Genomic DNA, 26,663 nt, shown 5'->3' on the forward strand with positions numbered 1-26,663 from the left:
AGATTTCATTCTTCTTGATTGCTGAGTAATACTCCATTGTGTATGTATATATGTATACACACACACACACACACACACACACACACACACACACACACCAAATCTTTATCCATTCATCCATCGATGGACATTTGGACTCTTTCCATACTTTGGCTATTGTCGATAGTGCTGCTATAAACATTGGGGTACATGTGCCCCTTCAAAACAGCATACCTGTATCCTTTGGATAAATGCCTAGTAATGTGGTTGCTGGGTCGTAGGGTAGTTCTGTTTTTAATTTTTTTGAGGAACCTCCATACTGTTTCCAGAGCGGCTGCACCAGTTTGCATCCCCACCAGCAATGCAAGAGATCCTTTTTCTCCACATCCTCGCCAACATCTGTTGTTGCCTCACTTGTTCATGTTAGCCATTCTGACAAGCGTGAGGTGGTATCTCATTGTGGTTTTGATTTGTATTTTCCTGATGATGAGTGATGTTGAGCAGTTTTTCATGTGTCGGTTGGCCATCTAGATGTCTTCTTTGGAGAAGTGTCTATTCATGTTTTTTGCCCATTTCTTCACTGGATTGTTTGTATTCTGAGTTTGATAAGTTCTTTATAGATTTTGGATACTAACCCTTTATCTGATATGTCACTTGCAAATATCTTCTCCCATTCTGTCGGTTGCCTTTTAGTTTTGCTGATTGTTCCCTTCACTGTGCAGAAGCTTTTTCTTTTGATGAGGTCCCAATAGTTCATTGTTGCTTTTGTTTCCCTTGCCTCCAGAGATGTGTTGAGTAAGAAATTGCTGTAGGAGTTTTGCCAAATTTTTAATAAATAAGTTATTTAACTCTTCTTACTTCCAGAAAACAGGAAAAGAGGGGATACTTCTTTTGATAATTACACCAAAGAATAATATGAGAAGCTCCTATACTTTTCTTTTGTCACTCATGAATAAGGATACAAAAATTCTAAACAATATTAAAACATAAACAGCAGTATATAAAAGGTGTAATTTATCCTGACCAAGTGGGGCTTATCATGGGTAGTCTGTAGTCTGGGGCACCTGGATGGCTCAATCTATTAAGTGCCTGACTTCAGTTCAGGTCATGATCTCAGGTTTATGGGTTCAAGCCCTGCATCAGGCTCTGCACTGACAATGCAGAGCTTGCTTGGGATTCTCTACCTCTCCCTCTTTCTCTCCCCTCCCCCACTAGTTATTTTTCTCTCTCTCTCTCTCAAAAGGAAAGGAAATCTATAGTTTGGGGCACCTGGGTGGCTCAGTCAGTTAAGCGTCCAGCTCTTGATTTTGGCTCAGGTCATGATTTCACGGTTCATGAGATCGACCCCCATGTAGGGCTCCACAATGAGTGTGGAGCCTGCTTGGGATTCCCTCACTTCCACTGTTTCTGTCCCTTCCCCCTTTCTCTCTCTCAAAAAGAAAAAAAAAAATTTAAAAACCTAAAAAAAAAAAAAAAAAAGAATCTTAGTTCAGTTCATTCATTATGCCTTTTAAAGAGAAAAACCATATATCATCTCAGTAGATGCAGAAAAATGATTGGATAATATTTAACAGTGGGGCTCAAACTCACAAACCATGAGATCATGACCTGAGCTGAAGTTGGACGCTTAACCGATGCAACTGAGCCACCCAGGCGCACCATTTGTGAAGAAAATTTTAAATCTATTGAGTAGCATTAACAAAAACAAACTAAGGGCTCCTGGGTGGCTCAGTCGTTTAAGCATCCGACTTCGTTTCAAGTCGTGATCTCACGTTCATGGGTTTGAGCCTCATGTCAGGCTCTGTGCAGACAGCTCGGAGCCTGGAGCCTGTTTCAGATTCTGTGTCTCCCTCTCTCTCTGCCCTTCCCCAACTCACGCTCTGTCTCTCTCAAAAATAAATTAACATTTAAAAAAACATAATAGTAATAAAAAGGAAATCAAACCAAAAAAGGGAGGGTGAGGGAAAGACCCACATGACCTCATTTCGTGAATATGGAATTTCAATACTGGTAACAGTAGTTCTGATTTAAATCCCAATAGCATTTGTTTAAGGTTTGGCAAGCTGATACAGATTTTCTGAAACTCAAAAAAGAGCCAGCCCACTTCTCAAGGTTTATGATTGGAGGACCAGCTCTACCAAATGAAGAGATTTGTTAAAACTTTATTTAAAAACTGGGATAGGGGCGCCTGGGTGGCTCAGTCGGTTGAGCGGCCGACTTCGGCTCAGGTCATGATCTCGTGGTCTGTGAGTTCGAGCCCCGCGTCGGGCTCTGTGCTGACAGCTCAGAGCCTGGAGCCTGTTTCAGATTCTGTGTTTCCCTCTCTCTGACCCTCCCCCATTCATGCTCTGTCTCTCTCTGTCTCAAAAATAAACGTTAAAAAAAAAAAAAACTGGGATATTGGAGGGATAGAGCATGTGACTCTTGATCTCAGGGTTAAGCTTGATCTCCATGTTGGTCTAGAGATTACTTTAAAATAAAATCTGTTGGGGCGGCTGGGTGGCTCAGTTGGTTAAGCGTCTGACTTCAGCTCAGGTCATGATTTCATGGTTCATGAGTTCGAGCCCCACATCAGGCTCTGTGCTGACAGCTCAGAGCTTGGAGCCTGCTTCGGATTCTGTGTCTCCCTCTCTCTCTGCCCTGACCCCACTCACACTCTGTCTCCCTCTCTCAAAAATAAATAAATGTTTAAATAAATAAATAAGATAAAATCTGTTAAGGGCCTCCTGGGTGGCTCAGTCAAGTGTCCGACTCTTGATTTCAGCTCAGGTCATGATCTCGTGGTTCGTGAGTTCAAGCCCTGCGTCTGGCTCTGCGCTGACAGTGTGGAGCCTGCTTGGGATTCTCTCTCCCTCTCTGCCCTTTCTCTGCTCATGCTGTCTCTCAAAATAAATAAATAAACTTTAATTTTAAAAAATCTGTTTAGGGGCGCCTGGGTGGCTCGGTCGGTTAAGCGTCCGACTTCAGCTCAGGTCACGATCTCGTGCTCTGTGGTTCAAGCCCTGCGTCAGGCTCTGTGCTGGCAGCCCAGAGCCTGGAGCCTGCTTCCAATTCTGTGTCCCTCTCTCTCTGCCCTTCCCCCATTCATGCTCTGTCTCTCTCTGTCTCAAAAATAAATAAACGTTATAAAAAATATATATGTTTAAAAAAATGTGATTGAAGCAAGATAGAAATTGACCAATAGTAGAGATTCTAACACTAAACTTGGTCACAGAGGGTGATTTTCTTGACGATAGGAGTGGCATAGTAAATAAACCGTGCTAGGACAGTTGATTTTCCACATGGAAAAAAATGAAATTGAATCCCTATTTCATATATAGACATAAATTCATAGATGAAACATTTGCATGTAAAAGGCAAACTTTAAAACCTCTAGAAGACATAGAGGCAGGCGCCTGGGTGGCTCTGTCATTTAGAGCATTCCACCTTGAGCTCAGGTCATGATCTCAGCGGTTTGTGGGTTCGAGCCCTGCATTGGACTCTTTGGGAGCCTGGAGCCTGCTTTGGATTCTGGATCTTCCTCTCTCTCTGCCCCTCCCCCACTTATGCTCTGTCTCTCCGTGTCTCAAAAATAAATAAATTGGAAAAATAAAAATAATACCAAATAAATAAAATCTCTTGAAGACATAAGAAGCTATCTTTCTGACTTTGGGAGCATTAAAGGATTTATTAAATAACAAAAAGTTAAGAATAAAAGAACATTTTTAATTACATTATAATGAAAAACTTCTTGTTAACTCCATAAGGTGAAAATCAAAAAAACTAAAAAGCTTCAAACTGCTGGAAGATATTTGAAGACACTTTATTTATTTGTTTGTTTGTTTGTTTGTTTGTCATTTTGAAAGAGAGAGAGAAAACAAGTGGGGAGGGACAGAGAGAGAGGGAGACAGAATCCCAACCAGGCTCCACACTGTCAGCACAGAGCCTGATTCAGGACTTGAACTCGTGAACCGTTGAGATCAGGACTTGAGCCAAAACCAAGAGTCGGATGCCTAAGTGACTGAGCCACCCAGGTGCCCTGCTGGAAGATATATGTAACACACATAACCAACAAGTGATTAACAACTAGAATATCTAAAGAGCTACAAATTAATAGGAAAGGGGCTAATAATTCAATAGAAAAATATTCAAAATACACAAATGGATTTTTTACAGGAGAAACATAGCTAATAAACATGAAATCTTACCTCATTAGTAATCTGGGATGTGCAAATCCTTATCTCAGTGAAAGACCTTACTATACAGAGTAGATTGGCAAAAGTGAAAATTCCAGGTAATAAGGTATATATCAACAGAAGCCTGTTGTGTATTGCTAGGATAGTATAAATTGACATCACATAAAGATGCGGTTTATATATACAATGCAATACTGCTTGGCAGTGAGAAAGAATGAAATCCTGCCATTTGCAACATGTTTGGAACTGGAGGATGATATGCTAAGTGAAAGAAGTCAGAAAAAGATACATGTTTTCACTCATGTGGAACTGGAGAAACTTAACAGAAGACCATCGGGGGAGGGGAAGGGAAAAAATAGTTTCAAACAGAGAGGGAGGCCAACCATAAGAGACTCTTAAATACAGAGAAAAACTGAGGGTTGATGGGGGGGCGGGTAGGGGAGAGGAGAAAATGGGTGATGGGTATTGAGGGCACTTGTTGGGACAACCACTGGGTGTTGTATGTAAGTGATGAATCATGGGAGTCTACCCCCAAAACCAAGAGCACTGTATGTTAACCAACTTGACAATAAATTATATTGAAAAATAAAGTGGCGCCTGGGTGGCTCGGTTGAGTGTCCGACTTTGGTTCAGGTGATGATCTCACGGGTCTTGTATAGGGCTCTGCACTGACAGCTCAGAGTCTAGAGCTGATTCTGCCGCAGATTCTGTGTCTCCTTCTCTCTCTGCCCCTTCCCTGCTTGTGCTCTGTCTCTCTCTCAAAACTAAGTAAACATTAAAAAAATATATATAAATATAAATTAAAATTTCTCTTAATGAAATGAAAAAAAATTTAAATGTTGGCATCACATGGAAGGCAACATGGTACTAGTTCATCAAGTTTAACATTAACCTGCCTACAGCCCAGCAATTAATTCCTTAGAGTTCTCAAAGTGTGATCTGCACAATATTTCAGAGGACCTGGGAAGTGAAGATTAAAATGTTATCTGCCGATGACATGATATTATACATGGAAAATCCGATAGACTCCGCCAGAAGTCTGCTAGAACTGATACATGAATTTAGCAAAGATGCAGGATACAAAATCAATGTACAGAAATCAGTTGCATTCTTATACACTAATAATGAAGCAACAGAAAGACAAATAAAGAAATTGATCCCATTCACAGTTGCACCAAGAAGCATAAAATACCTAGGAATAAATCTAACCAAAGATGTATAAGATCTGTATGCTGAAAACTATAGAAAGCTTATGAAGGAAATCGAAGAAGACATAAAGAAATGGAAAAACATTCCGTGCTCATGGATTGGAAGAATAAATATTGTCAAAATGTCAATACTACCCAAAGCTATCTACACATTCAATGCAATCCCAATCAAAATTGCACCAGCATTCTTCTCAAAACTAGAACAAGCAATCCTAAAATTCATATGGAACCACAAAAGGCCCCGAATAGCCAAAGTAATTTTGAAGTAGAAGACCAAAGCAGGAGGCATCACAATCCCAGACTTTAGCCTCTACTACAAAGCTGTAATCATCAAGACAGCATTGTATTGGCACAAAAACAGACACATAGACCAGTGGAATAGAATAGAAACCCCAGAACTAGACCCACAAACGTATGGTCAACTAATCTTTGACAAAGCAGGAAAGACTATCCAATGGAAAAAAGACAGTCTCTTTAACAAATGGTGCTGGGAAAACTGGACAGCAACATGCAGAAGATTGAAACTAGACCACTTTCTCACACCATTCACAAAAATAAACTCAAAATGGATAAAGGACCTGAATGTGAGACAGGAAACCATCAAAACCCTAGAGGAGAAAGCAGGAAAAGACCTCTCTGACCTCAGCCGTAGCAATCTCTTACTCGACACATCCCCAAAGGCAAGGGAATTAAAAGCAAAAATGAACTACTGGGACCTTATGAAGATAAAAAGCTTCTGCACAGCAAAGGAAACAACCAACAAAACTAAAAGGCAACCAACAGAATGGGAAAAGATATTTGCAAATGACATATCGGACAAAGGGTTAGTATCCAAAATCTATAAAGAGCTCACCAAACTCCACACCCGAAAAACAAATAATCCAGTGAAGAAATGGGTAGAAAACATGAATAGACACTTCTCTAAAGAAGACATCCGGATGGCCAACAGGCACATGAAAAGATGCTCAACATCGCTCCTCATCAGGGAAATACAAATCAAAACCACACTCAGATATCACCTCACGCCAGTCAGAGTGGCCAAAATGAACAAATCAGGAGACTATAGATGCTGGCGAGGATGTGGAGAAACAGGAACCCTCTTGCACTGTTGGTGGGAATGCAAATTGGTGCAGCCACTCTGGAAAACAGTGTGGAGGTTCCTCAAAAAATTAAAAATAGACCTACCCTATGACCCAGCAATAGCACTGCTAGGAATTTACCCAAGGAATACAGGAGTACTGATGCATAGGGGCACTTGTACCCCAATGTTTATAGCAGCACTCTCAACAATAGCCAAATTATGGAAAGAGCCTAAATGTCCATCAACTGATGAATGGATAAAGAAATTGTGGTTTATATACACAATGGAGTACTACGTGGCAATGAGAAAGAATGAAATATGGCCCTTTGTAGCAACATGGATGGAACTGGAGAGTGTTATGCTAAGTGAAATAAGCCATACAGAGAAAGACAGATACCATATGTTTTCACTCTTATGTGGAGCCTGAGAAACTAACAGAAACCCATGGGGGTGGGGAAGGAAAAAAAAAAGGGGGGGGGGTTAGAGTGGAAGAGAGCCAAAGCATAAGAGACTGTTAAAAACTGAGAACAAACTGAGGGTTGATGGGGGGTGGGAGGGAGGGGAGGGTGGGTGATGGGTATTGAGGAGGGCACCTTTGGGGATGAGCACTGGGTGTTGTATGGAAACCAATTTGACAATAAACTTCATATATTGAAAATAAAAATTTAAAAAAATAAAATGTTATCTGCTGATTCAAAATGGATCAAAGACTTAATTGGTAGAAACTGAAACTATAAAATTCCTAGAAGAAAACATGGGAAATAAGACCTTGGTTCTTGCCAATGATTTTTCGGATATGACACCAAAAACACAACAAAAGCAGAAATAAACAAGTGGGACTACATCAAACAAGAAAGCTTGAACCAAAATGAAAAGGCAACCTATAAGATGGGAGAAAATATTTGCAAACCATGTATCTGATAAGGAGTTAGTATCCAAAATATATAAGGAGCCCATACAACTCAGCAACAACAACAACAACAAAAACCCCCAAGTACTCCAATTAAAAATGGGCAAAGGACCTGAATAGACGTTTTTCCAGAGCAGGCATAGAATCGCCAACAGGTACATGAAAAAAGTGCTTAACATCACCAATCATCAGGGAAATGCAAATCAAAACCACAATGAGATACCACCTCACACCTGTTACGATGGCTATTATGAAAATAGATTAATTAAATAACGAGCTAAGCGGCAAAGAAAGACAAATACAAATACATGTACATGTAGAATCTGAAAAGACCAAACTCCTAGAAACAGTAGATTGGTGGTTGCCAGGGGTGGGATTGGGGAAATGGATGAAGGTGGTCAACAGGTACAAACTTTGGTTGTAAAGTGAATAAGGGATCTAATGTATAGCTTGTGACTACAGTTAACAGCACTGTATTATATACTTTAAGGTTGCTAAGAGAAAAATAAAGGCTGGCTAGTATTCTCTTGGGGTGCCTGGGTGACTCAGTCAGTTAAGCATCCAATTCTTGATCTCAGGGTCATGAGTTCAAGCTTCATGTTAAGCTCTGTGCTGTGCATTAAGCCTACTTAGGTAGACAGGTAGGTAGGTAGGTAGATATGTAGATAGAGCGAGTGCGTGCACGCGCATGCGTTCGTTGCTCCTTCGGTCAAGCATTTGACTCTTGATTTCAGCTCCAGTCATGATCTCCTCGTTCTTGAGATCTGAGCTGTCAGCCTGGAACCTGCACTGGATTCCCTCCCTCCCTCTCTGCCCCTCCTTTCCTCTCACTCTCTGGATAAATAAATAAACTTAAAAAAAAAAAAAAAAACAAGTTATAGATCACTTATATCTCTATAGCTGGAAAAAAGTTGTAAAGATGTTATTTGCTGTTTTTACTATTTTGACATTTGTACTGCGAAAGTAGTACAAAAGCAATGATGGGAAAAGTTCTGGTGTCTTAGCACAAATCAACACAGTGGCACCAAAGTGTACTAGTAGTCTGTATATTTGCCACTAGCTCACTCACTGTTGGGGAAAAAAATTGCTATGTCCTTGATGCAACAGGACAAATCCAACCTTTGAAAATGTGTCTGGAGGAAGATCGCCTGTGGTAATTAAGTTACTAGCTAAATTAGACGCTTTATAAATTGAAACTGTTTTTAAGGAAAAAAGAGACAAACTGGAAAACAGACTTAACTTAGACAACAAACTGATGGTTACCAGAAAGGAAGTGATGGCAGGGGCATGGGTCAAATAGGTGAAAGGGACTAAGAGCACACTTACCTTGATGAGCACTAACTAGTGTATACAGTTGTTGAATCACTATATTGTACGCTGATATAACACTGTAATTAATAGAACACTACTTGTTAACTATCCAAGAATTTTTTTTTTAATTGCCGCTATTTTCACGTGACTGAATGACAGACTATTATTCAGACTTAGATATTGGGCAGATGTTTTCTCAACATGCATGCCATTCAGGATAGCATTTTCCTTTTGCCTGGAGTTGGGGTGGGGCTGGAGGAGCCTGTGATAGAATGAGAGCCCACAAGTAGATTCAGGCATATTGGTAATGTTCTAGTTTAGATTTGGTGGTGGGTTTACAGATGTTCATTGTATTATTTTGCTTGGTAACATTATATTTCATCTCTTCGTTTTTATCAAATATTACAGAATTAATTAAAAAAAATTTTTTTAATTTGAAAGATAGATGGTGGACGTTAAAGATAACAGTATCTCACTGAATTAGATGTTTTCAAGTTTATTGAGCAAGTCAAGTTTTCTCTGTTGTCATAGAGGGATCATAACTTGTGACCATTTACCATATGGCCTAGCATCGTTCTAATACTTCACAGTAGTATTAACCTATTTAATCCCTCCCACAACTCTCTGAAGTAGGAATAGTTATGTCCATGTTTTAAAGATGAGATGTCAGGTGTTAAGTTATTGAGATTATCAGCCCTCCTCGAGGAGCTTCAGTCCCCCTGAGTAGGGGGAGTTGGGAGGCCGGGTGGAACCGAAGCCCAGTGAAAAGGAAATGCTGTCCTCTTAAGAGCCTTTATATTTGTATCTTCTCTTTTTCTAGAGACCATGGCGAGCCCAGGGAAAGACAATTATCGAATGAAGAGCTATAAGAACAATGCCCTAAACCCTGAGGAAATGAGACGAAGAAGAGAGGAAGAGGGCATTCAGCTCCGGAAGCAGAAACGGGAACAACAAGTAGGTTAACCTGAATATGCTCAAACATACTGTTCAGGGAAATGATCCAGCTGCCATGGTTGGGCTGCTCCTTGCATTTATTCTTCCTTTCCCCTTGGGAAAACAGCTTAGCTCTGGGGCCACTCATCCAGCTTTCTTTATTATAGAGAAGTGTTGGAAGCTTCGAAGAAAAGAACCAGTCCCTTACTCCTTTTCCACAATTTAGAACAACGTAGACATCATGTATGTCTTCTGTATAACATTCTAGTTCTAGCCCCTTGTTGCCTTCTCTCTTCTTCACCCCTACAGTCAGCATTAGGCCTGGCGCCTTAAGAGGTTCATCAGCTATTCTGGACTGCCTTACTTCTATGTCTTCAGTCCATTCTCTGGAAGTCTCCCTAGGACTGAGACTGTATGAATGCCTTATCAGCTATGCTCCACCACACACCACCAACCGATTGGTGCCTTGCCCCGGTCTAGATGCTATCACCTAACCTGCTTGTGCCCACCCTCTTGCTTTACTGTTACTCCTTTCCTTCAAAGCCTTTTATATCCATCACCTTTTATACAAAGGGCACAGAAATCTTTAAATGGTCTCTTAGGGGCACCTGGCTGGCTGGCTCAGTCGGTAGACCATATGACTCTTGATCTCAGAATCATGAGTTCAAGCCCTGCTTTGGGCATAGAGCCTACTTTAAAAAAAAAAAGAGAATGTTCTCTAAAAAACGTCAAACAATTAGATATAAAACAGTCAAGTGCTTAGATATCTTTCCATGTCCATATATGAAGCTTGGCATTGTCTCAACTATCCTAGCATTTCCTTGGCAATTATTGACATAATTTAACATCGGATCATTCTTTGTTTTCTTTATTACAGTGAGTAGTTTTACCACTATATCTTTTCTTTACTTTCAGCTTTTTAAACGGAGAAATGTGGAGCTGATTAATGAAGAAGCCGCCATGTTTGACAGTCTCCTCATGGACTCCTATGTGAGCTCTACCACTGGGGTAAGGCCCTTACATGTGCTTCAGGAAGGCCTGGGAAGTACCAACGTGTACAGAACAGGCAGTTCACATCATCCAGTGGCTTTGGCAACAACCATGCTAAGCTCTTTCTTCCATGGGCCCTTTTGTAGCTGGTTGGCTTAAAGAATCAGTAGGGTTACATCTGTGATGGAGACACCTGAGAAAACATTTTAAGGGAAGCCCTTATTTGCCTCAGAGGTTAGGAATCATTCAAATATCCCAACTTGAAGCAGCCATGAATTAAACAAACACCTTCTCCTGAGCCTGCTGTTATGCCATCCTCTTGCCCTCAACTCTTTAACAAGCAGGATGCCAAGCAGGGGTGTGTGCTCATATCTAGCTCTAGTGTTGGTTTGCCAAGTCTTAAATCTGTCTTATGTTCTAGGAGAGCGTGATCACACGAGAGATGGTGGAGATGCTCTTTTCTGATGATTCTGACCTACAGTTAGCAACCACACAGAAATTCCGGAAACTGCTCTCCAAAGGTACAAATCCTGGTCTTCCCCAGGGAGGCCCTACGTGATTTAACCTTATGTTTCCTTTCACTGACCTCATTTGCTGTTCCCCTTCACTCGTTCTACTCTAGTCATACTGCTTTGGTGTTCCATGGACAAGCCAGGCACATTCTTACCTTTGTTCCCTCTGTTCCCTCTGCCTGATATCCTCTGGTTGCAGATACCTGTGACGACTCCCCACTTGCATGATCATATTCTAGGTTCTCAACAAGCCTCCCCTGATGCCCTGTATAAAAAAGCAGATCCCCTTCACTCTCAGCGTTCTTAATCTTACCCTGCCCTACCTCTTTTTTTTTCCCCATTATACTTATTAATATAATAGAAAGTCTCTCCTCGTTAGGACATAAGCTCTGTAAGGGCAGAGACATTTGACTTTGTTCACTGTAGTGTTCTCAGTACCTGGAACTGGCACATAGTTTGTACTCAATAAAGATGTGATGTATGATAGGAAAAATACTTCTTGTCTCAGTAAATGAAGCAGTCCTGCCGAGAAAAGAATGCTCTTCTTAGAAGGGAAATATTTAGACTAGGGTTGCCCATTTCTTGGGCTTTCTTTTCCTTAATTACTTGCTTGCTTAGTTTCAGGAAGCCAAAGGCAAGTACACCTAAATTAGGGATTGGTTTTCTCTTTAGCATCCTAACTAGATCACACAGTTCAAAAATGACCAACTATTGTGAAAACCACCTCACCAAAAAGGAGTTTGGAAATGTTGATAAGGACGGTCAGGACTACCTAGGAAGGATGATAAACCGACCCCAGTGAATGCACCAGCCGAAATCTCTCCTGACTTTTCCTCTCTTTCCTTTCTCCCCTCTTCCAGAGCCTAGTCCTCCAATAGATGAAGTTATCAACACTCCAGGAGTGGTGGATCGGTTTGTAGAGTTTCTGAAGAGGAATGAGAATTGTACATTACAGGTGAGGACTGGTGTAGAGGGGTACCAGATGAAAGCCCCTTTTCCAAGAAATTGTAGTTGAGTGTTTCTATAGACGCATCTCTCAGGAAATAGACAAGTAATATGAGGAACTATTTAAGAGATGCTTCAGAGGTCTTGGCCTCAGATAAGAGAGCCAAAACCTCTTCTCTAAAACAATCTCGAAGGACACCAGAATAGGACAGGCTGATTATTCAGTTATAAATCAAAGGTTCTGGGGTGCCTGGCAGGCTCAGTCGGTAGAGCATGCGACTCTTGATCTCAGCGTTGTTAGTTTACTTAAAATATATATCTACTTTTTTTTTTTTTTTTTAACATTTATTCATCTTTTGAGAGACAGAGAGAGTGCAAGCAGGGGGTGGTCAGAGAGAGAGGGAGACACAGAATCTGAAGTAGGTTCCAGTCTCTGAGCTGTCAGAGCCTGACGTGGAGTTCGAACTCACAGACTACGAGATCATGACCTAAGGCGAAGTCCGGACGCTTAACCGAGTGAGCCACCCAGACACCCCAGTGATCTCGTACCTCTAATTACCTGTGTGACCTGAAGCAAATCATTTAGCTCCTCTGCGTCTCTCTTTTCAAAAATGAGTGATGAGTCAATGCATTAAAACTTAACCGGAAACTCAGCTGAAAGGGACTTTGAGTCACACGTGTCACTCTAATACTGGTTTCAGAAACGAAGAATGTGAATGAAGTTCAGGGAATAAAGCAACTTGCCAAAGGACTTGGGTGCTATGGTAGTGCAGAGCTAGACTTGGGACCACTGAAGCCCAGGTCCATTCTTCCCATTGTGTCACATCACTGCCCATACTGTGTTTTGTCATTTAAAGGAGAAGAGGAAAAGGCTCAAGTTTTAGTGTTTTAGTCAGGGGCAAGAGGCCTACTGCTCTCAACCAGCTGGTAGGCATGGCTGCTCTGTCTGGAATGACCTCTCAGTCATGGCTTAATCTCACTTCCAGTTTGAAGCTGCCTGGGCTCTAACGAACATTGCCTCTGGAACCTCTCAGCAGACCAAGATTGTCATTGAAGCAGGGGCCGTCCCCATTTTTATAGAGCTGCTTAACTCAGACTTTGAGGATGTACAGGAACAGGTAATGCTCAAGTTTGGCTTAATTCTTGATAGTACATGTATCATAATAACAAATACATTTGGTCTTTGTCCCCGGTTCCTAAAAATTCCTAAACACCTTGGAATTTTCTGAGTGATAGGAGTGTCTTTTGTTATTTATAATGGAACACACCCAATGAGATGACTGGGTGGGGTTCCTAGATAGCGTCAAGATGAGGGGGTTGTCATCAGAACCCCCAACTCTTCCATCCCTCCACCCCACCTCCCCAGAGAGCTTCTGGGTTGGTGAACACATTGATGTGGTGCCCTGCAGAGGGCACAGAAGTTCTGCACCACCCTGACCTCTCACCCCATACCTTGCCCTATGCATCTCTTCCATTTAGCTCTTTCTGAGCTGTGTCCATTACAGTAAGCTAGTAAATGAAAGTAAAGTGTTTTCCTGAGTTCTGTGAATCATTCTAGTGAACTGCTGAAACTGAGGAGGGGATTATGGGAACTTTTGCATTTATAACCAGTTGGTTAGTAGTATTATGACACCCAGGAATTGCGACTAGTGTTTAAAGTGGGGGTAGTATTGTGGGCCCGAGCCCTTAACCTGTGGGGTCTGCGCTAACTCTAAGCTTAATGTCAGAAATGAATTGGATTGTTGGACACAAAAATGGTGTGGGAGAATTGATTGCTGGTGTAGGGGAAAAAACATAACATTTGGCATCAGAGGTAGGTAGTATTGGAAAAAAGACACCACAGTACCCATTTCTCACTACCTATGCATCGTAGAGATAAAGACACAACTTGCATTTCTTCACTGGACTTTATTGATTGGATAGAAAATGGAAAGTGGTACCAAGATTTTTTCCTTCGTTACTACATATGGAGTAGATCCTATCAGGCTGCCAAAATGCAACTTTCCAATCGCTTTCTCTTTTTCTGGAGAGTGGGCATAGGGAGGTCTTGGTTTGGCTTCTTAGGCTGCAGTAAGATGTCAGCCTATCTTTCCCACTAAGCCAAGAACTCCCAGAGGAAAGGCCGTCATAGAACAAGTGCTCAATAAGGATGTCAACAAGGAGGGTACCTGATCCTGTTCAGGATGTCTTGGACGTTGATACGGTTTTTGTCCTAGTTACTGATGGGTACTCACTCTGGTGTAAAATATTGACAGGAGCCACTAGAGTCTGTGAGTGACAGTTCCACCGTCCCCTTTTCAGGCAGTCTGGGCACTGGGAAACATAGCTGGAGACAGCTCCGTTTGCCGAGATTACGTCTTGAACTGTTCCATCCTTAATCCTTTGTTAACGTGAGTAATTATGATCATCTGCAGCTGGGGCATCTATAAGGCAGACACATGGCAGATCTTTTCGGGGCAGCTTACATTAAGATGTTAAGTAAATGCAAAAACACTAAAAGTATGCTCATTGCCAAGGTAAAAGATCGGTATCTTTTGAGAGTAAGAAGATTGTGCCACTGGTCTTTGCTGAGTACAGTCTTCTGTTTCCTGACTGTATGGCACTATAGATTCTAGTGTTGGTCATACCTACCTCATCATTGAGCCAGAAGAGAGAGGCAAGACTAGCCCATCTGGAAAAATCCAACCTTCTCTAAAGAATGCATTGATTTATCATTTTATGCATAGGTACATTGGAGAGCTCTGTTGTAAAGCACAGATCAAAGACCCCATGAAGGAGCATAGGAGTCCTTCTCCCGTCCGTCCCTCCCATACCCTCAAATAGAACTTCATCTAAACCAAAACAGATAGATAAACTGTTCTTCCGAGACCACAGCCCCGTAGACTACCACCATAACTCTTTCTTGGGCCCTTCACAGACCTTTAGCTTTTATTTCCAAGGAGAAATAAAAGTATTCCTTGTTTAGATCTCGTGGCCACGGTTAGAGGCACAGTATGTCCTACCTTAAAAGGTTTTCAGACCTACTCAAATTCCAGCCCTTTGTCCTTATTAGTTGTGGTCTTAACTAGCCACAGCTGGTCCTAATTCTCTGTGAAGATGTAGGTCAGGCCTCCTGGTCCAGACAAGCACAGTTAACTTAGGTCTCTGGGTTGGAAGACAAGGTGAGGCTGCAAAAATCTTAAGGGTCTGATTGGACTTGCTCCTGGGGTTCATAGGTGACAGCCCTGTGCCAAGGGCATCATTGCTCAGGATCTGTCTTAAGACTTTGCTGTTTCCTTAGACTCCTTACGAAGTCCACAAGACTGACAATGACACGGAATGCAGTATGGGCCCTGTCAAACCTCTGCCGAGGAAAGAACCCACCCCCCGAGTTTGCAAAGGTAAGAGAGCTTACCAGTCCCTGAGTGAAAGCAGTTTCCTTCATATGTAGGAATTTTGATATGGGAGTTTTCAAGTCTTTGGGTTACCCCTTAGAGTCTCAGTCCCTGGGAAACTAGAAGAGGCAATTGTCAGTGAAGTAGGTGATCTCATGTATCTTGGACAGCAAAGTCAAAAAGGTAGTTCTGATGGTATAATGTAGGAGAAATCTCTAGGGCTTAGAATTACTTGTAGAGGAAGGGACAGCAATGTTAGGGTTAGTGGTAGAGCTGACGTAGCCCTGTCCCTCCATGAGTCTCTCTCACTCTGCTTCCAACAGGTCTCCCCTTGTTTGCCTGTGCTGTCTCGCCTACTCTTCAGCAGTGACTCAGACTTGCTGGCAGATGCTTGCTGGGCCCTTTCTTATCTGTCCGATGGCCCCAATGAAAAGATCCAGGCGGTCATAGACTCTGGAGTCTGCCGAAGATTGGTAGAGCTTCTAATGTGAGTGGTCTGATTAGAAAGTACAGATTCCCTAAGTTTCTCCCAGGCTCTAACTAAAGAACTGCAATAAGCATTCTGCTGCTCTCTGCAAAGATCTAGAGCCATGAGAGTGCTGCCAGCCTTGGTGGTCAGCAGGCTGGTAACTGTGTGCTGGCCCTCTACTGATCAGTTCTCCCTTCTCTGTAGGCACAATGATTACAAAGTGGCCTCTCCTGCCCTGAGAGCAGTTGGTAACATCGTCACTGGAGATGACATCCAAACCCAGGTAAGGAGGAAGAGAGCTGTTTATAGACAAAATCCTTCCCTGATGTTGGGGGGGTGGGGGTGGGGGGGTGGGTAGAGTGGGCAGTGTGGTAAGGAGAGAAAGTATGGGCTTGAGTAAAAAATTCCAATTTTGACACTTCCTGTATGATTGTGGGCAACTTAGTTGCCTTCATTTCTTCTACAAGTTGGAAGCAAATCATCTTCCACGGGGAGCTTTTGAAGGAAAACTGAGTGGAATAAACTGCCTTACTACCTGAGACGTTATAGGGTAATTCTCAAGTTTTGGAGTCCTGGTTCCCATGAGACACTAAAAGCTGCAGAACCTTATCCCTACTTCCTATACCTTTAGAATCCCATCTCATGTTAATAATACTTCCAGTGAGGGCACAGTAGGAACAGTCCTTTGTTCAAAGGCTAGAGATCAGAGTATTGTTTAAGTCTTGAGTTGGCATAATTTGGTAGGATTCTTGACAAATTCTTGAGTGATCTCACTCAAACCCACACTCACTACCTAGGTCATTCTTGTGTGTGTGTATGTGTGCACGTGCGCGAGCGTGTGCATGTATGTGCGAACATTCATAACATAAATTGTACTGCTTTTACCATTAAGTGTACAGTTTAGTGGCAGAAAGTCCATTCACCTTGTTATCTGTCAACACCATCCATCCCCACAACTTTCCATCATTCCAAACTGGTTTTCTGTACCCATTTAATAATAACTCCCCATCCCCCCCCCCCCCCCCTCCTCAGCCCCTGGTAACCATCATAACACTTTTTGTCTCTTAGGAGTCAATTGCTCTAGGTACCTTATATAAATGGAACTATATATAGTTGTCCTTTTGTGTCTACTTATTTCACTTAGCATAATGTCTTCCAGGTTCATCCGTATGTAGCATGTGTCATGCCTTCATTCCTTTTTAAGGCTGAATAGTAAGCAGTCCATTGTATGCATATATCCCATTTTGTTTATCCATTTGTCTGTTGATAGATTCCTGGGTCGTTTTTACCTTTTGGCTATTATGAATAATGCTATGTTGAACAATGTGTACAAAAGTATCTGAGTCCCTGCTTTCAGTTCTTCTAGGTACATACCCAGAAGTGGCATTACGGGATCATATGCTAATTTTATGTTTAAGATTTTGAGGGACCACCATACCATTTTGCACACTAGCTGTACCATTTTATACCTCCAATAGCTATATACTAGGTTCCAATTTCTCCACAACCTTACCAACACTTGTATTGTCTGGGTTTTTTTATAACAGCCATCTTGATAAGTGTGAAATGGTATCTTATTGCAGTTTTGATTTGCATTTCCCTAATGATTAGCGATGTTTGGTATCTTTTCATATGCTTATTGGCCATCTGTATTTCTTTTTTAAAGACTTTTTTTTTTTTTTTTTAACGTTTATTTATTTTTGAGACAGAGAGAGACAGAGCATGAACGGGGGAGGGGCAGAGAGAGAGGGAGACACAGAATCGGAAGCAGGCTCCAGGCTCTGAGCCATCAGCCCAGAGCCCGACGCGGGGCTCGAACTCACGGACTGTGAGATCGTGACCTGAGTGAAGTCGGACGCTTAACCGACTGAGCCACCCAGGCGCCCCTGTATTTCTTTAGAGAAATGTCTGTTCAAGCCCTTTGACCATTTTTTAATTGGGTTCTTCAGTTTTTTTGTGTTTAGTTGTTAAGAGTTCTTTATACATTATGGATATTAATCCTTATCAGATATGATTTGCATATATTTTCTCCTATTCTGTGACTTACCTGTTCACTCTGTTGATGGTATCTTTTGATGCACAAAAGTTTTTAATTTTGATTAAGTCCAGTTTACCTAGTTTTTCTTTTATTGCCTGTGCTTTTGGTGTTCTAGGTCATTCTTAACTGTTCAGCCCTCCCTTGCCTCCTCCACTTGCTGAGCAGCCCCAAGGAGTCAATCCGGAAGGAAGCTTGCTGGACCATTTCAAATATCACTGCTGGCAACAGGGCTCAAATACAGGTACAAGCAGTGGAGGGGAGGGCAGGAGCAGATGGGAAGGCATGGGAACTTGAGCAGTTGTGGGTTATTTGCTTCCAGAAGAAAGAATTTGTTTCCCTTTAGAAATTGGAGCCAATATGTGCTATTAAAGATTCTTTCTAAGAAGCCAGGTTCCTCTGTAGCTTCTCTACGGGGAGAACAGAGGATTCCCAGGAAGAGGAAGATGTCTGAATCATAACTGATTTTGTAGGCTAGATTTGCTTACTCTTTTTGAAGTGACTTTCTCTCTACCATGCTCCCCATCTTCTCTCAGGCTGTCATAGATGCAAATATCTTCCCTGTGTTGATCGAAATCCTTCAGAAAGCAGAGTTCCGTACAAGGAAAGAGGCAGCCTGGGCCATCACCAATGCCACATCAGGAGGAACCCCTGAGCAGATCAGGTATCACATTCATTTTTCATTGTCTTGAGTGGTATGTATACTGTCCTTCTTGGTTCATGGTCTGCAGTGACTGCTAAACTGCCTTTTCTGGAATAGATATGCCCTAGATCTAAACCAGCAGCTGGTTTAACTGGTAAGATGCTAGATTGGTACTGAAATTTGGAATAGATTGCTCTAAAGCATGAACTTCTTTTCCTTCCTAGAGAATAGAGACCTATAACACAGACATCCATTTCTCCTCTACTTCTTTCTCCAGAGAAATTTAAATCCATGTAATTCCCAATTATCCATATAAATGAAAGAGAACCAAACTGTGGCTCATTCACAACAGCTTCTTTGGGAAATCACTTTTGGGGGTGACACTTGGGAGAAACAAACAGAAAGCCACTGTATATGTGTGCATTCTTTGATTCTGGTTTCCGTTATCAACATGAGTAGGGGTGATGGGAACTGGACAAGTGTTTTGTCCTCAGATTGTGGCCCAGGAAGAGAAGTAGGAATAGATTCAACATATTTAAAGCCTTAGGAGAAAGGGGATAGCCGTTGGTTAAGCTTTGAAGGACACAGGGTTGCAAAAGCCCTTTGGGACAGGAAAAGCATAAGTAAAGGCACAAGAATCAGAAACTTGGAGATGTTTACACATTTGGAAGGTAGGGTCCTTGGAAGAGAATGATGGGAGGTGATGGGAGATGATGGGTAGGAACCTGATTGTAGAGGGTCTGTTTTGTCATGCCTATAGAGTTTGGACTGAAAATTTTAAGCAGGGAAGCAATGTGTTCAGAGTGGTAACATTACACTAAGGGGACATTAGAGATGAGAGGAATCTATGACAGCCTTCCCCATGGAAATGAACTAGACTTGGAGCATTGGGAGGATGGAGAGACTGAGATAAAGGATAGGTGGTTGTGAAGGCTCAGCAAGAGGGGGTTGCTCAGAGACCTGATGTGTGAGGGAGACCCACAGGCCCCACAGCACCTGCCTAGCACCTCCCTTGCGCTTTGTTAATTTAGAACTTGCCCGGTCTCTGCCTTTAGGTACCTGGTCTCACTGGGCTGCATCAAACCCCTGTGTGACTTGCTGACTGTGATGGATTCGAAGATTGTGCAGGTGGCCCTCAATGGGCTGGAGAACATCCTTCGGCTTGGAGAGCAAGAGGGCAAGCGCAGTGGCTCAGGGGTCAACCCCTACTGTGGCCTCATCGAGGAAGCCTATGGTATGTGCCCTCTCCCCAGCCTCACCTCTGCCTTCAGTAGAGAAGTTCTAGGTCATGACCCAGGGACTGTGAGCCCCCAAAGTAGTATACATGTGAGGCTGTGGGATTTGGGGGGTCATCATTGAATGCAAAGTTCTATCCCATCATATCCTTCTCCCTCTGAGGAGCAGTAGATCAGTTCTGTTTTTTGATAGGGTCTGTCTAGTAAGGAGGTATGGCACAGATGCAAAAATAAAGCTCTAGAATTGATGAGAGAATCAGGCACTGGAAGGTATGCTTCCAGCTGAGTGTCTAGCAAGTCCCAGTAAGAGTGCTCATCTTACGACTTTAGAGAGACTAATGATTTACCCAGGCCACACAGGTAGTTAAAAGCAGAATCAGGACTAGAACTTCTGGCTTATAGCTGACATTTTGGGTTTTTTCCTTTGGGGTTATGTAGTTTTAGGAAAAGGTCTTAATTCTCTTCTTTCAGGTCAAAGAGAGATCTGATCATATTACTTGGTAAACATTAACATACCACAAGGAAGGAAAAACGGATAAATATTTCATGGCCCCGTGGAAAAGCAATCACAGTTCACTCTTGTCCCTCCTTCCTTTTTGCCACCATAGGCTTGGATAAAATTGAGTTTCTCCAGAGCCATGAGAACCAGGAGATCTACCAGAAGGCCTTCGACCTCATTGAGCACTACTTTGGTGTAGAAGATGATGACAGCAGCCTGGCCCCCCAGGTGGATGAGACACAACAGCAGTTCATCTTCCAGCAGCCTGAGGCCCCCATGGAGGGCTTCCAGCTATAATGTCTGCCTCCGGGGAGGGGAGGGGATGGGAAGCACCACCAACCAGCGGAAAAGCAGCCCTCTGGTGGGCGGGAAACCAGCCCCCCCATCATCAGCCACCATACACCTCTGCTGCCCTGGAAACTGTGCTCTTGACCTGCTCCGCCCCCTTCCCTGGAGGGAGCACCCTCTGGACAGACAGAACCATCTGAGGCTCACATTTGGGTTTTGTGACAAGAAGGGGACGTGTTGGGTTTTCTTCCTTACACTATATTTTGGCTGCACATATGTCTTTAACCCAGGAGCCCCAGGGGTAGACAAAGGAGGACTGAGGTAATCAATTTTGCACCTTTTTTTAATTTTATTTTTTCTTTAGTGGTGACTTCCTTCCCTTTTATCTTCCTTCATCCTTCCCAGTTCTCTGCCCTGATCTGTGTAACTCTTATCTTGGGTACTTGAGCAGATGGAATGTTCCAGAGGTGGGGGGTGGGAGGGGAGGGGAGAAATCCAAAACAAAGTGTTCTTGCTCTGACAGAATATTAATCTTGTATGCTTGGATTGAGTTATTTAATTTTTTTTTTCTTTTGCACATTTTTCTTGTATTAAGATTGCTCTTTCCAAGAGCCATGAGTTCCTGGTTTTAGGAATCCCAGCTGCCAGCATGGTCTGGGACTAGAGGCTGAGGGGGAGGTCACCATGAGACAAAGGCCCCTTCTTCCCTCTAACCCCTTTCCAGACCTCTTTAGTTTGGGAGATCTCCTTCCCTCTCCAGGGGCAAGTACACCAGTGGGAGGGGAGGGGAGGAGCACAGGCCTTCAGATGGGGCTTCCCATGTGTCGCTACTGATCCCATGTTTCCTACCCACCTTCCTATGGTGCGACCCAACTTCATTTGTTTACTTGAAAAATTCCCCTCGGAGTTGAATGAACCTCTGAGGTAGCTGTATTTTCTCCTAAGCACGAGACAGGGGGCTGTGGGCCTTCCTCTCTCCTGAGGAGAAAGTCCTTGCTCTGGTGACCCATAAGTTGCAGAGGAGGCTGGAGTGAGAGCGTCATGTATTGGGATAGCCAGGGATCCCTGCCTTTGGCCTTTCTTCTTCCTCTTCCTCTTCCTCTTCCTCTTCCTCTTCCTCTTCCTCTTCCTCTTCCTCTTCCTCTTCCTCTTCCATAGTTGGATCATGTATATTTTACTTCCAAAGGAGAGAATGTCAAAAAGTTCTGTATTTTTTTATATTCTATATATTAGGTAGGTCAATCTTAATTGGTCTCAAGAGGAAGAACTGTCTGTAATTTCTAGAAGTAGGATACTGTGAGGAAGACCAAAAAGAGATGGGGAAGCTCCTTTGCTCAGGGAGCCTGAGCTTGGTCCTTTTCCTCTCTGCTTAGGTTCTGGGCCACCAACCTGGGACCAACCCTTAGCGCTGGAACCTTTCCATAGCAGGTCAGCCTGGTCTGATTGTCCCAGTACCTGAAGGGAGCAAGGATGGCCCCAGGGCCCAGTGAAGTCTACCACTCTAGTCCTTACTGCTAAGCGTCCTGCTTATATTAGGAAACCCAAAAAGCAGTCTGCCTTCTCAGATTCAGTCTCAAAGGCCCTGTCCACATAAGTTATCACACATGGCTGCTTCTCCAGTTATCACAGAACTTAGCAGCCTCCGGACTTTTGTGAGAGTCACTGGTATCTTTCCTGTTTGGGAATTCTTGGACCTGGTTTGGGTCTTGCCCTTCCTGGTGACAGTTATAATCCTAATGCCTTTTCTCTTTGAGGAAAGCTAGAGTGATGCTTCAGTGGCTTGCCTGCGCTTTGGTGGATTACAGGATAGTAGAGCCCAGTTGTTGGGGAAAAGGATGGAGAAAGCTGCTGGCTAAGTGTAGACCAGCTGCGGAGCTGTGGGCACAGTCGGGTCCCTGCACCGAGCTGTAGTTCCCCTTCCCCAGAGACTGTGCCACTCTTGCTCCCGTTCCCACATATCCCCCCCCCGGCTCAGGTTAAACCTATACCCCTCTGCTTACAGATCTAAAGTTTAGGTGCTCACTGTCGGCCATTGGTCTTGAATTTGCCCTCTCCTTCTAGTGTTGAGATCCAACTCCAGAACCATTTTCTAAGGAAGGTGGTTTGGGGCTTGTGGTTGTCACTAAAAAGTCACACCAATGCTGTTACACTTTAGTGAGTCAGATGCTATTCTTCAGCTTAAGAATGACAACTACCAACCCACAAGTAGGCAAGGGGCAGGACCCTTGTCACTTAGCCAGCTGACTCCATCATGAAACTATTCTCCTACAGTTCAAAGAAAAGCCACCCGCCCCCCGCGCGCGCCCCCCATCCTTATCCAAAGGGCAAAGCACTTTAGTAGGACCTATTTTATACATCTCAAGCAATAGTTGAGTCCCTGACATTGGGGCCAGATTTTTCTTGTGAGACATACACATCCTGCTTTTCCCAACTGCGCCTCTAAAATCTTACACTTCAGATCTGGGACCTGTACCAGATGGAAGATTCTCTTTTGATCTTCTGGCTGCTGCTTAAAGCCAGTTTTCTCCAAGGACTTCAAAGGTGAAGTCTCCCAGGGCACAACATGAGGACAGATTTCTCATCAGATAAAGTGGCCTCTAGGAGCTTTCCTTTGTTGGTGTCTTCCTCAGACCATATTTTCCCATTATTTCCCTCTAACCTACCCTTTCAGCCAGCAGGTAAGATTCTTCCAGCCCACAGGGGCAGTAATACCACCTTCTCTATCTCCTCCTCTCCTTTGGCCCTCTTGGGAAGCAAAACATTATTTCTGTGGCCCAGCCTTGACAGCCACTCTTTGTGGGCAGCCCCCACTTGGACTCTAGACCCTGGCCTTGGTGAAGTCGAAGGCCACTTTTTGGTGGATTTCTGAATGGATGTTGTAGGGATGTAGGGGCTCCCCAGCCTGTCGTAGGGAATAGCCTGAAAAGACCTGTTTTTAGAATCTCCCTATGTTGGCACATGGCTGGTCTATCCATTTTAAGATCTCTGGTGGAGGTGGAGGTATCTAGGTGTGGATTAGAGGACAAGGAGCCGCCTTCTTAGCTCAAGTGTTCTAGTACTGTTTGGAACAGTGCCAGCTTTTCTTTATTGCCAGCCCCTCTGGTTATCCAACCCCCTACATCTTCTCTAGTACTAATAAAGTCTCTAGTCTCAGAAACCTGCCTTCAGTTCTGAGCTATCCCCAGTGACTAACTGCCTCACCTTGGTGTTGGCTACAGCCTTCCGGTAGAACCACATGGGTTCCACTTTCAGCTGGCCAGCCTAGTTACTTGGGGCACTGTGTACAAATGACCCTTCGGAGGAGCAGGCATTGATGACCTCAGCTTTCAGGAACCCTTGCTGTCCGCTCCCCCCCCCCCCACCCCTTACCTAGAACCCTTAGACCTACTCCTACTCTTTGCCCTGGAAGCCACTTTCCCGGAGCCCTGTTTTTTGGAGCTAAACTGCACAGATTATAGCTGCTACTGTACTTGGTCAAGGAAGAGCAGAAGAAGGCTCTCAGGCACACTCTATTTCTCTCAAGCCACACCAGTTTAAAATGAAAACCGTCTTAGCAGAATGAACTGCTGGATTTCCATTTTCTCATGTCTACTACCTGCCTTTCCTCTACATCCTAGAGTTACCCATTCTAGCAGACTAGAAGGGAAGGAGATGAACACCTAACAGTACTTACTCCTCTTCCCACAGTGTCCTTTGGAGGCCTCAGCTCATTTGTTCTGGCCACATCTCCTCCCTGAGACTCATTCAGCTTGGTATCCATCATCTCTGACTCCTCAGTAGATTCATCTTGTGAGCTCAGATTCTGGAGTTTGAGTTGAAGGCAGGGAGCTGTAAGGAGAACAGGCTGGCTGGAGGCCTCAGGACTGTGTGTGCCTCCCTGGAAGAGGGAAGGGTGCAAGGCTCAGTGTGCTGAACCATAGGAAGTGTTCATAACCAGCAGCAACATCTCCCAGGTAGGACTATCCTAGAAGCGAGTGCGTGAGACTTGAGAATTTGCTCAGAGTAGGTTTCTTCCACAGCCGTTTAGGATTTCACATTGTAGACCAATCTTGTCCAGTATTTTTTCTGTTTTAACTTTTGAATTCTTTTGTTAAGCCAGCAAGCTGACAATTTGGCCCTGCGGGGATCCATGTGGTAGACACTAGCTGCTCTTTGGCCAAGGCCTTCATAAATGATTCAGTCATCCCACTGTCTACCCCCTAGCCCCACCCCCACACTAAGACCACGATAAGGGAAGAATTTGAAGTCCATACCAATCAAGTCTGTGAATTAAAGCTGTTATTTTTCCTCTGAGATGGCATTTTGCATCAGGCCTGGGGTATGTGTAGAACCAAAACTAGGTGTGGGAGTCAGCATTAACTTTTGGGTTGGGCCCAGAGCATCCAGGAAAAGGTTTGTGTAGTGTGTTACAGAGGTCTCCAGTGGGTCTGGGCCTACTGTGCTACTTCTGGGCCAGCCTGACTGCTGATGTTCACATTAGCACATACCTGAACGGCCAGACTTGCTCCCCTGTGTAGGTTAGATTTTCAGCCCTTGGGTTTGGGGAGAGAGAACTCTGCCATGCCTTGGGGGCAGTGAAGGAAGTCAAAGCTCAGATCCAGAGACTGGCTGGGAACCTCCGACTCAGGATGTCTTTAATGAGTCCACCTCTACAAGAACTCTCAGGCCCTGGAGCTAGGTACTGTCTCTTTCAGCCAGCTTCTGTGGGAACTGTCTGACTGAACCACTGAAGAAGCATGAGGGGTGGGAAGGCGGTATGAGGTCCCAGCCACCCAAGACAGACTGGATGTCCTTCAAAAACAGCTTGGGTTCCCAGCTAAAGACCCTAGGAAGCTGAATCAAAACTTTTTCCTCACTGGTTTATTCTTTCCAAATTCATTTGCTTTTAGTTTTCCAAAAACTATAAACTCTGGCTGTTTTCCATGTTCTCAGGGCCCCTGGGTAGACAGACAAAGCTTGATGATTTCAGAGCAGACATAGGCCAAGAAGCCGTGGCATTGAGTGTGCTGAGTCCAGACAAATGATATTTATATACACATCCAAATTTGAAGAGAAAATGTATTTCTTTAGGTTTCAAACACTGTACTAGATATAAAGCAAAAATAAAAACCTGTTGCAAAGTTCTAAATTGTCTTCTTTGGAATGATCCTAAACTAGAGTTTTGGGAAGTGAATGAGGAAAGGGTGTTTAAACTTAGGGCCTAACAATGGAATTAGGATTGCAGCAGCTTACTCCTGCTACAAAGAATTTTTTTAAATCCGCTTTATTGAGATATAATTGGCATACAGTAAATGGTACATATTTAAAATGTACAACTTGATAAGTTTTGACATATGCACCCATGAAACCATCACAATCAAGACACTGAACATATCCCATCACTTCCAGAATTCTCCACAAGCTCCTGTGGAATTCCTCCCCACCCAACCCCCAGCAACCACTGCTGTGTGTTCTGTCACAATACTTTAGTTTGCATTTTCTAGAGTTTATAGGATTTTGACATTTTATCAGCCCCACTCCTAGCCCTTTGAGCCCTACTCACATTTAGATCAATTCCAGGACAGAGATTACAAACAAACAGCCAAAAAGCTGATTCAACCCAAAAGGAGGATTTTGGTTTAATGTTTATTTTGAGGGAGAGGGAGGGAAAGAATCCCAAGCAGGCTCCACACTGTCAGCACAGAGCCCGACGCGGGGCTCAATCCCATGAACCGTGAGATTATGACCTGAGCCAAGATCAAAGAGATGCTTAACCGACTGAGCCATCCAGGGGCCCCCCTTGCTAACATTTTTTTTTTTTTTTAAAGATCTATCTTGAAAAATAAGCTGGCACTACTAGGTCTGAGTTTCTGCTTGAAAACAATCTGCAAGAGCTCTATTTTACCACAATCTCCACCATTCCAGTCTCCTTGACTGACTGGCAGGTATTAATACTGCTATTTTCTTTTACCGCAAAGGAGAAAATAACTTTCAACCCATGTTTCTTAAATTTTCTTATTCCTTGCCTGCCTACTCATTACCCAGCTGGCCTCTGTAGGCCACTGTTGATCCTTCCGGCTACGTTATTCCACCCGTC

General features: G+C 43.4%; 1 protein-coding gene across 3 annotated transcripts in view; it reads left to right on the forward strand.

Annotated features, from left to right (window-relative positions):
* KPNA6 (karyopherin subunit alpha 6) overlaps nt 1-25,710 on the forward strand; it is a 66,581-nt gene extending 40,871 nt beyond the window's left edge. For 2 of the 3 annotated variants that reach the window (XM_007092406.3, XM_007092405.3), the window contains exons 2-14: nt 9,485-9,618; nt 10,513-10,605; nt 11,009-11,108; nt 11,960-12,054; nt 13,031-13,162; nt 14,346-14,434; nt 15,325-15,424; nt 15,742-15,905; nt 16,092-16,170; nt 18,041-18,166; nt 18,459-18,586; nt 19,621-19,799; nt 20,409-25,710. In XM_007092406.3, coding sequence (XP_007092468.1) covers nt 9,485-9,618; nt 10,513-10,605; nt 11,009-11,108; nt 11,960-12,054; nt 13,031-13,162; nt 14,346-14,434; nt 15,325-15,424; nt 15,742-15,905; nt 16,092-16,170; nt 18,041-18,166; nt 18,459-18,586; nt 19,621-19,799; nt 20,409-20,596 — 1,607 coding nt within the window. In that variant the 3' untranslated portion in view covers nt 20,597-25,710. Of the gene's footprint in view, nt 1-9,484; nt 9,619-10,512; nt 10,606-11,008; nt 11,109-11,959; nt 12,055-13,030; nt 13,163-14,345; nt 14,435-15,324; nt 15,425-15,741; nt 15,910-16,091; nt 16,171-18,040; nt 18,167-18,458; nt 18,587-19,620; nt 19,800-20,408 lie in introns of those variants that run through there. The other variant, XM_042996290.1, reaches the window with a different exon arrangement.
* Nucleotides 25,711-26,663: the final 953 nt, after the last annotated feature.

Source organism: Panthera tigris, chromosome C1 (assembly GCF_018350195.1).
Source record: "Panthera tigris isolate Pti1 chromosome C1, P.tigris_Pti1_mat1.1, whole genome shotgun sequence".
NCBI lineage: Eukaryota > Metazoa > Chordata > Mammalia > Carnivora > Felidae > Panthera > Panthera tigris.